Source organism: Montipora foliosa, chromosome 11 (genome assembly GCF_036669935.1).
Source record: "Montipora foliosa isolate CH-2021 chromosome 11, ASM3666993v2, whole genome shotgun sequence".
NCBI classification, from domain to species: Eukaryota; Metazoa; Cnidaria; class Anthozoa; order Scleractinia; family Acroporidae; genus Montipora; species Montipora foliosa.
In genome coordinates, this window is record NC_090879.1 from 24,117,354 (window position 1) to 24,127,353 (window position 10,000).

A 10,000-nucleotide genomic window follows, 5' to 3' on the forward strand; every position below is an offset into this window, starting at 1 on the left:
CTAACATTTCACCATCCTATTCTAAATCAACAGAAACCAGAATTATTACTGTACTATGTGTAGGATTTTCTACATGCATACCTTGTCGCTTATAATAAGCTGGTCAATTTCCAAAAAGCAATCCACCATCGATTGCTTTAGTTCTCCCTTCTTGTAACTTTCAGTGCTTTTCAGGACGTCTGGAAGGTTCTTGGCTACATACTGTGCCACCTCAAAACCTACAAGATTTCAAGTAAACAGACACTTCTTGCATTGACATTTTATTCCAGCAGGGACCTTCCAAGTCAACAAGTACCCCCAACATAGGCCTTATTGCAAGATGACCACATTTAGTATTCTTTTGTTTGCTTGCAAATTAGCTCTGTTGCCTTATTCAAAGTTAAATATTCTGACCTTATAATTTTTAGCTTAAGGGCTAGGCATTACAACCACTAATTTGCAAGCAAACAAATGAATTCTAAAGTGCTGGTGTTTGGATGGGTTTCCTCCATAGCACCTGATGGGAGTATGATGGATAAACCAGCAGCTGAAGCTAACGTTTCTGATGTCAAGCATATGTGCCATTAAATTCCCCCATCTTCAACAATGCATGCAAGGCCATGGGCCAGCTTCTTGGATAATACAACTAGTAATAGATAATACAACTAGTTTTAACAATAACTGCTGTAATTATGAAAATAATGTAACACTAATTGATAGAGATTTGTCTTAATTAATAGGTGGGGCTTTAAATAGCACTTAAAATCTTGGAAGCTTTCCAACTCTCAAATGCTAATAGTGAAAGAGTTCTATATTTTTGATACTTCCCCCAAAAAACATGAGTCTGAGCTAATGTGTCAGTGCTGTACAGCAGAACTTAATCAGCCTAAGAATAATAGGCACACATGTGTTTTGAACATCACTGATTAGTAAATAAAAAAAAGCAGTTCACCCACAGGACCCTTAAAAAACAGTACCTCCATGGCCATCATAAACTGCAAAAAGGGTGGCATCGGTATCAAAGTCCAGCAAACACGTATGAGCATCCTAAAGTTGAATAAATTATAACAAGAATAATGTTTAAAGGGGCTAGGTCACGCTATTTTGGGTAATTTTGTTTAATTTTGTTAATTATGAGCTCTAAACGTCAAATTGGCGGAGCATGAGTCTTTCATTTGCAAAATCACGGCAACATAACAACTGAGAATGATTTTCAAGCTTTGTAAATGACATTTTGATATAGACTGATATAAATTTGAAAAAAGGTGGGCCGACGTTTTTCAAATTTACCCAAATTCAATCCATTTCAATCCTCTCCAGGTTTGTCCATCCATGTCCCTTCTTGGCTTCCCTGTGTTTTGTTAGAGTTCTTCTATAGTTTTGAACAGCTATTTTGATATTTTAGTTAATTCTATGACCATTCGATCAGTGCTGAATATGCCTAAAAGAGCGTGACCTAGCCCCTTTAACTTTGAAATTTAATGGGGAGATTACTGTTATCTGCATCTAAATGAAGGAGCACGAAAGTAAAACCAAGTCAACTTGGATGGCTTCACTCAGAATGGCTAATCTCACAAAGGAAAAATTAATCGTAAATATGCACAGTTTTGAACTTTGTCAAAGGTGGTTTTCATGTTACGTCATTGCTGCCATGTTGATGGATGAAAACAAAAGATCTCTCATTGGATCCGTTTGTTCGTCCACCAGCAATAGACCAATTTCGATACATTAAAATTCAGTCCGAAACAAAAGGCATCATCTCGAGGCTCTGGGGAATAAATATAAGGATTTGTATGAGTTTATTCCCCAGAGCCTCGAGATGATGCCTTTTGTTTCGGACTGAAATTTAATATATCAAAATTGGTCTATTGCACATTGCGGCATTGTCATCTGTGTCTCTAGAGATTGGTTGCACACCATCAAAAGGTTGAAGATTGAGGCCAATGTGATCTTAAGAGGAGTGATGTAGCAGCTGATGCAAAGATTAATTACTCGCCATTGGTTCGCAACCCTGACCCCAAACAATAGCTAAAACAATAGAAAGAATGACATATCATTGTTTCCTGCAAGGGTTGCGAACAAATGGCGAGTAACCTTTGGATCAGCTCAAGAGGCCTTTCAATCTAATTTTACCTCGATCATGTCCATGTTTGTCCCCCTTCTAAAGATGGTAGGAGTCAATTAAATGCAAAGTACTAATACTGTGTGCCTTGTTCTTCAAAACCGTACGACAAAAAAAATTTTGCCGAGGCGTTCAATTGCAAGATGGCTTGCAGCTGGAGTTAACGCCACAGCCATATTCACCTATTTTTCGCCAACTTAACAGTTAATGTTCTTGTGATTAATTTTATGGCAAGGTGTCCCCGAAAATTTTGCTGTTGTAACTGATTTATGAAAGTGCTTCTTTCGAGTGACATCATGCAGCTTCGCCGAGGTAACGACAACAGCCGTATAAAACAGCGTCTAAAAACAAACAAGTGTCGTTCGTAATCTTTGTTGCACAATAAACGATAATAAAATGCCAGCCAGCTGAAAAACGAAGAAAATACGTACAAGTTTGAGACTTCCATGTGGTTCTGAAGGGCTGTCTTAAAATCTATTGCAAAACGATTTTTTTCCCGTATAGGATCAGTGACTACTAGAAATATTAAAAACCCTAAATTAAGATAAATAACTACATCAAGCTAAAATGCACCTCCATTGTCACTCGCCAACCTTGCATGCAGGACACTCCGTAACTAAGCTTTCCGTTGGTCTTTCCATCGGAACTTTTCTCTGTCTTCGGCTTCGCCAAATAAGCTCCCATACTGGTTAGGTGAAAAGGTTAAATTTGGAGCAAAATTTTTCGCCACGAGGTCAGCCTTGTGAACAAAACGCCGTTTCCTAAAATTGAGCACAAAACTCGCGGGCAAGTTGCGCTCGAACTTCCGTGCTTCCTGTTTTGGTAATACTGCTGAATTGATTGGTTGCAGGCTCGTTTCCAATAAAACCCCACCCCATTGGGTGATGGGCCCCTGACTCCACCCTGGCCCTATTTCCTTCATTTTGTTCACTTACCTTCAGGTAGCTCGTAGCTGATCTTTTCCTTCCCTGAGCAAACATTAAGTTTATTATCGCTTTTTCACCCCATAATAAAGGTGATGCCGTTTCTATGTTAACAGTAACGACATCTTGGGAGTTGGGAAGGGCTTTTATGGGTACCGTAAACTGCAAAGCAGCCGTATTCTTGCGTTTTTCAAGCGAAAAGTGGAGCGAGGGTGAAAACAAAACACTGACTGTTTGCAGTCTGCCAACAATATAATTTAAATACACTATAATAGGGGATACATGAGGTACCTAGGGGCAGACGAACACTGAACCCTGCGTTATGTTTTACCGTATAGTTTTTCCGAAATTTCTGAATTGATTCATCTTGTTTAATTCATTCTCTACTTTTGAACTCGTTTTTGTGTCCTCCTTTAGCGTTTATATACTGCCGTGACAGTTAATATTCAAATAAGGGTATTGCTTGATCGATTGATTGATTGATTGATTGATTATTGATGAGGCGAGTCTGCGTGTTCTCACGCGCGACAACCTCCCAGTGTCCAACGCGCCACAGCACATTGCCAGAGGGTGGTTCAAGTTGCCTTTGGGCAATAATGCCGCCGGAATCGAAAGACTTGTCCTCTTCGAAGGACAGGTCGTCCTCTTTTCGTAGACTGCACACTGCAGAGTTAAAGAGGCCGAAAGGCATGTATCTTACGCCGGAGGAGCTTAGAGGTTTTGACAAGTACAAGGTATGGAAGATTACATGCATGCATGTTTACCTCGAGTCCAATGATCACCTTGCATGGTTAATGTATTAATCATTTTTGCAGTACAAATCCGAGGATACGTCGCCTGTGTCGAACTACATAACTCATCCTTTCTGGAATTTCATTGTTGAGGCAAGTTCTTATCACTAAGAATACTTAACAAATGGATTTTGGCTCGTGATCATGAAAGTCTTTCCTATTATTTGGATTTAATCGGATCCGGAGTTTTACATGCATGATCGGTGGCCGAAAGCTCTTTCACAAATTTTAATGTTACACGATTCGCTAAGGAGTCAGTTTAAAAATACTCATATTGGTGAGGACACTTAACAAACAAAACTGTTTTTATTGCTTATTTTAACAAAGTTATCGCATGACATATAGTAATGAACTTTGATTCATCATGTCTTTTGTGGGGGGGAGTGGCATGTAGTAATACGAAAACTAGTGTTGACCGACACATATTATGACCTATTATTAACTGACATTTTTTTGCAAATTCGTTGAATATTACAGAACTTTCCTGTGAACTTTTTCAGACTTGTTAGAAGCCCTGCTAGTTTCTAGAATACCCGTCCACTTATATATTTGCATATGAATAGTGTGTAATGTTTGTTGGCAGGTATTCTAAAATAGCTCCAGCAGTCCAAAGGTCCTTTTGTGTTAAAATGATTGGGATTGTGTTGTTGTTATAGGTATAATTTTTTTGTATGCACAGGTTATGGGAAAGACCAATTTCAACCAAAAAAAATTATTAGTAGTAGCTATTGCAAAGTGCCATGAGACAGTCCATATAACACACAGTTTGCAGATTTGTATCAGAGTGCTATTTTTGGAACCCAATAGTAGTTGTAATCTTTTATTTCAAAGTACTGCAACTCAACTTATCTGAGTTAACAATAGCACAATAACAATCAGAAATGTAAGTAAAATCCTTGCACATTTTTGTATCTCGAACAACAATGTATTAGTGTCAACATGTTTTGCAATAATATTAAACGTACTGCTGTAATTTTTGAAAAGCCGTTATTTTAACAGGAATATACAATAAAAAGTAACTTGGATAAAATCAATGCCATCGCCAAAATCGCCAAAGCCTTTTCAGCAGGAAACGTCACATGGAAGTTGTTTCACTTGTAGAATTTTCATTTTGCAAGATACCTTACATTTATGAATTACTACTGCTTACGTCAAATTGTTTATTAGTATAAATACACAGGTGATTATACAAAATCGCGTGCTCTCATTGGCTCGCTATCTCGGATCATCAGCCGATAATCACCTTGACGGACAAAATGGCTTCCAGTAGTCGTTTTGCCACTGTACGTAAGTGAAGATGATTTCGCGTTGAAATGTTTTTTTTCTCTTTTTTGAAATAATCACCTGTGTATTTATACTAAAACAATTATTCGCCTCAGGCTCAGTGATTATTGGTGAATATTCACCTCGACTTCGTCTCGGTGACTATTCACCGATAATCACTTCGCCTTCAGCGAATAACTGTTAAATATAATAATAGTACAAAATAATATTATTGTAACATTATTGTAATGTAGTTACTTTCCAGTAGTTGTATACTGCTCTTGTTAATTGAAAATCTGAAAGACAAATATTTATGAATGTTGTATTAAACAAGAATATCACTGTTTTTTTCAGTACCAAAAGTAGTCCTATTATGTGAAAGACAGAAAAGGGTTAAGCTCCTCTGGAGAAGGACTAAAACTCAAAACCTCAGCTTTCAAATTTCTTCACAGTGGTCAATTTATCATATCAAGTCACTTGATAAACCCTTTTCGTTTAAATTATTTCACATTCCCACGAACACAGCACCACAGATTCTTTACAGTCTAACCCCTTTACCCTACATGTGAACGAATGCTTTACTTCCTATAACCGCGAATCAATATTCTTAAAGCTAATTCCTAAAATGCGGATAGTGTCCCTAACCTTACATGAAAGGTAACCATTCAAAGTAAGTGCTTAACCCAAATCACCAAGCTGAGCATTTACCTTAATCACTAAATTTGTTGGTCTTTGATAGCACCAGAGACAACAATCCACCATAATAATTGTAATTTTAATGATTTCTCTAGTTTATTTTATACATACTCAATAAATAGTGAAACTTGATTACAGAAAGATGTCCAACTATGTTGAAATGGGTGGTGTTTAAAAAAATATTAAACTGGTGTGAAACAAAAATAGACTGTTTCCAAAATTTTGATCTTGGTTAAAAAAATTAAACCAGGATATAAAACTGAATTACAACCTCTATAAGAGACAATTACTTAAATTGTCCTCTTTGTTATGTGCTGGAATAACTAAGGGATGTCCACAAACAAGGCATGAATGAAACGAGCTCCCGAGTATGATATAAGGCACGCAAAAAGAGTGTGACAGCGAGCAGTTACCCTTTTAAACTATCATTCAATTAGTTATACACTGTTACAATATTATTATTATGTAGGTTAAAGATTAAGTTAAGCAGTTCGTAAAGCATGCTTACTGTCTTTCACGGCCATCCAGGTATTGATCTTGATTAACTTCAAACTCCAAGTTCCATGGACTATAGACAGCAATGCTTGACTTCCAGGATTCACTGGATTCTTTCACTCACTTGATTTTCTGTGTACACAAACTCTTACGGAAGACTTCATAATGAACTCTGGACTCTTTTGTCTTCTTCCCTTTTCAGCTATCGTCTCTTTCTTCTCTTTCTTCTCTCTGAATATAGCAAGGTCAAAGGTTATATCTCCATTTTAGTTAATGTTATCACAACATAGCTTCCTCACATTATCGCATCCTTGCATAACATAAGTTCAATTACAGCCTGCCATTCATTTGCTATTTATAGTGTATTACAAGGTTGACTATTTTGTAGAAATTGCTGAGTCACGTTAAAGAAATTTATGGAATATTACAAATTGTGAGGGAATTCTAGGAAAGTCTGGAATTACATTACAAAATAAACTGAAAGTAATTCCAATCCTCATAACAAGATAAATTCAGGGATCACTTCTACATTCTATGTAGCTGTAACCCACACTTCAACTATATACATTTCTTTCAATCAGAGAGAAGAAAGCTACAATGAGACAGTTATCCAGTTTTTATTTTCAAGTTCACGTGAACTCAATGCTAAATCTTGCTATTAAAACTGTGTATGTGGAACTGGAAATGAGTTCATTACCTTTGAACCACAATGAGCTAGAACTGGAAAGTGGGTAGGGGAGAGGTGATTTGTTATATTTTATGATCAATTTTTTCCCATTTTATTCACAGTTCTTTCCGAGATGGTTGGCTCCAAATGTCCTCACCTTCAGTGGCTGGAGTCTCCTATTTATGGTTTACGTGGTCACATCTTATTACGATCCTCATTTTACAGCTTCTGTTGGAGATGACAATAGCAAGAGGTTGCCATCTTTTTGTTGGCTCATATTTGCAGTGGCAACCTTTCTTGCGCACACTTTTGATGGCTGTGATGGCAAACAAGCTCGAAGAACCAACAGCAGGTGACCAAAGCTGTATTTTGAAAATACTTCTCTAGCACGGGTAGTGTAGTGATCATATCACTCTCAGAATGCATTTCAGTTCTCTGAGTTTGAATCCCACCTCATGCATTCTAAAGTTTGCTCAGCTTTCTATCCATCCCATTCGTGGTGGGTAAAACGAGTACCAGTATTACTGAGGACAAGTTGTGCATGCGACGGGATTGGAGTTAGAAGCTAAAAGAAAAAAGAGCCTTCGGGTTGCCTTAATTGCCTTTGGTTGGCCTTTTGTCTTGCCTTGTCTTCTTGGGAAAAAATACTCAACTAATTGAAAGAACCTTTCCAACACATTGTGCTGCCCACTACAAATTCAGAGTAACTTTTTAACAGACTACAACAACAACAACAACATTTATTTAAACACAATAAAAATCACAGTGGAGCTGATGTGGTCGTGTATTTGAGAAGTTAAAAAGTACTATTTAAAAATAAAATTTAAAATATATATATACTGTACCAAGCTATTTACGTGAAATTCTACAAAAATAACTCAGACACATTTTGTTTTTTTTCTTACACTTGAAAATGAATGAAGAGCTTTTCTCAGACTTTTTTTTGTGTCAGGTATGCTTGAAGAACAAAGAATAAAACATATTTTTGGTGTTACTGACAACCAGACTTTTCTATGTCAAGTACACTTAAGGAATCATTGAAGTGTATGATGTATTTCAGAGTACACTGTACTCATGACCCACCTATCTTATGTGATAGATTGATTATTCGTTTATTATTCATTCTTTGTGATCTGATTTTATCTGTCAACATATGAATTCATCCTTTTGTCCTTTCAATATAATAATATTATTATGTAGACTTGAAGTATTGTCACACAATAATAGTAGCTAGGGAATTTAACCCTTTAAGGCCCGAGGGACCCCATATTGACGAGTAAAATCAACTGTTGTTAGCCAGAATAAAATCTATAAGTGGCCACTGAGAGTTTAAGGGTTAATGCAAGTGCATTTTGCATTCTGGTAGATTCTTTGTTGTCATCCTCGAAATGACAAAATGGTTAACTGGTTCATGTTTTCTCTTACTGTCCATACTGTTTAGGCTAATTTTAATACTTTCAGAACAGTTGGCACACATTTGTGTAAGGAACGAAACGAATTGCAATATTCAGAGAACATCCCGAATAATTTTTTTTTGTTTTTTCGATTTCTTGTTCTTGTAAACGCCGCTAGTCATCTCCTGTCAATTGAGGTGTGGTAACAGTTCCCAATCATTAGGTAGTAGTGTCTGAATGAAAATGAAAATTAAAACTATTGGGTTGCCCATAGTATGTGTCACATTTATTAATAGTTTTTTTATATCATTGTTTACTGCATCAGCTCTCCTTTAGGGGAATTATTTGACCATGGTTTGGACAGCTCAGCAGCATTTTTAATTCCCATCAGTGCATTTTCGCTGTTTGGTCATGGCCCAGAGAGTGTTACTCTGTGGCAACTTTACCACATCGTGTTGTCTTGTTTGTTGGGATTTATTGTGGCACACTGGGAGAAATACAACACCGGCTCATTATTCCTGCCCTGGACATATGATGCCAGTCAACTGGTAAGTGTTTTTTAGGAAGGAATTTGCATCACTTTAAATACAATATCATTAATTAAGTAAACACAATCAGTATGATGCTTTAAAAGTTCTGAAAATAATAAATAACTCTTACTAACCAAGCTAGAGGGCCGTACTGTAAAATTACAGTAATTCCTTAATTTTACCGTAGGTACCGAGAAAACAAGGGTAGTAAGAGCTTTATCATATCTCTTTGGCAATCAGCGAAAGCAGAAGGTTTAGCTGCCACAAAGATTGCCCTGTCAGAATATTAAAAAAAAAAATCTTCTTGGTTGTTTGAAATAGCTGCTTGCAAGATTAAAGCAGTTAAATTACAATTTTATGTAACAGAAGCAACATGAAAAGCGTTCTAGAGAATCTTTTTTTCAAAATTTCAAATTTAGCTGTTCATACAGCGGGCCATACTCTAGAATACAGCCCGCTAATTCAGCCAATCACAGTGCACATACCACCTGATAATTATATATAATTATTATTACCGTATTTACCCGTGTATAAGTCGACCTTTTATGGCCTCAAAAGAAGCTCCAAAAATCGCCCTCGACTTATACATGGGTCAAAGATTTTGAGCCAAGTTCCAGCTAAGTAATTTATTCAAAATTAACATAATAATGTTGTCTTGGGCATAACGAACGCAGTGGACAAAGCCGACAAAAGACTTCAAAATGAATGTAAGCAATTCCAGTTGAAATGAAAAAGGATTTGTCCAAATCTAAATGTTGAAGATACTCACAAGCACAAATATTAAATAGACACTGGAAATTTTCGTTTTCCAAAGGCGGAAAGCTCTAAAAGGCTTTTCTGTTTCTTCACACAAACGCAATCTTTCAACGGCTTAGTAACCTGGCGCAATACCTCGTGTTTGCGTGCAAGCAGTGTCACTCGTGTTGCGTGAAAATGCTGGTTGGTAATGATTGTTTTTTATTCTTTATACAAACCTGGCTGATTTAAATGCTTTTGCAAACTTCATATTGTTTGGTTTAAGCGTTTTGTTTTGTTTGTCATGTGAGAAATTATAAGTCAAGGACCAATTAAACCTTGCACATTTTCGCATCGTTCGCAAGTTATTTTCAAAGATTGACTCCTGCTTCTGTGATGTTGTGC

The 10,000-nt window shown here is 36.7% G+C and overlaps 2 protein-coding genes across 3 annotated transcripts in view; one reads left to right on the forward strand and one right to left on the reverse strand.

The window, feature by feature from the left end:
- LOC137976106 (protein phosphatase 1G-like) overlaps positions 1-3,215 on the reverse strand; it is a 17,989-nt gene extending 14,774 nt beyond the window's left edge. Inside the window, exons 1-3 of one of the 2 annotated variants that reach the window (XM_068823382.1) lie at positions 3,037-3,215; positions 957-1,026; positions 82-218 (exon numbers count right to left, since the gene is read on the reverse strand). In XM_068823382.1, the coding sequence (XP_068679483.1) occupies positions 82-218; positions 957-1,026; positions 3,037-3,081 (252 nt within the window). In that variant the 5' untranslated portion in view covers positions 3,082-3,215. Of the gene's footprint in view, positions 1-81; positions 219-956; positions 1,027-2,674; positions 2,903-3,036 lie in introns of those variants that run through there. The other variant, XM_068823381.1, reaches the window with a different exon arrangement.
- Positions 3,216-3,564: 349 nt separating this feature from the next.
- The window catches only part of LOC137976107 (ethanolaminephosphotransferase 1-like), an 18,796-nt gene continuing 12,360 nt past the window's right edge, over positions 3,565-10,000 (forward strand). Inside the window, exons 1-4 of the mRNA XM_068823383.1 lie at positions 3,565-3,758; positions 3,840-3,908; positions 7,059-7,288; positions 8,656-8,878. Coding sequence (XP_068679484.1) covers positions 3,621-3,758; positions 3,840-3,908; positions 7,059-7,288; positions 8,656-8,878 — 660 coding nt within the window. The 5' untranslated portion in view covers positions 3,565-3,620. The remainder of the gene's footprint in view (positions 3,759-3,839; positions 3,909-7,058; positions 7,289-8,655; positions 8,879-10,000) is intronic.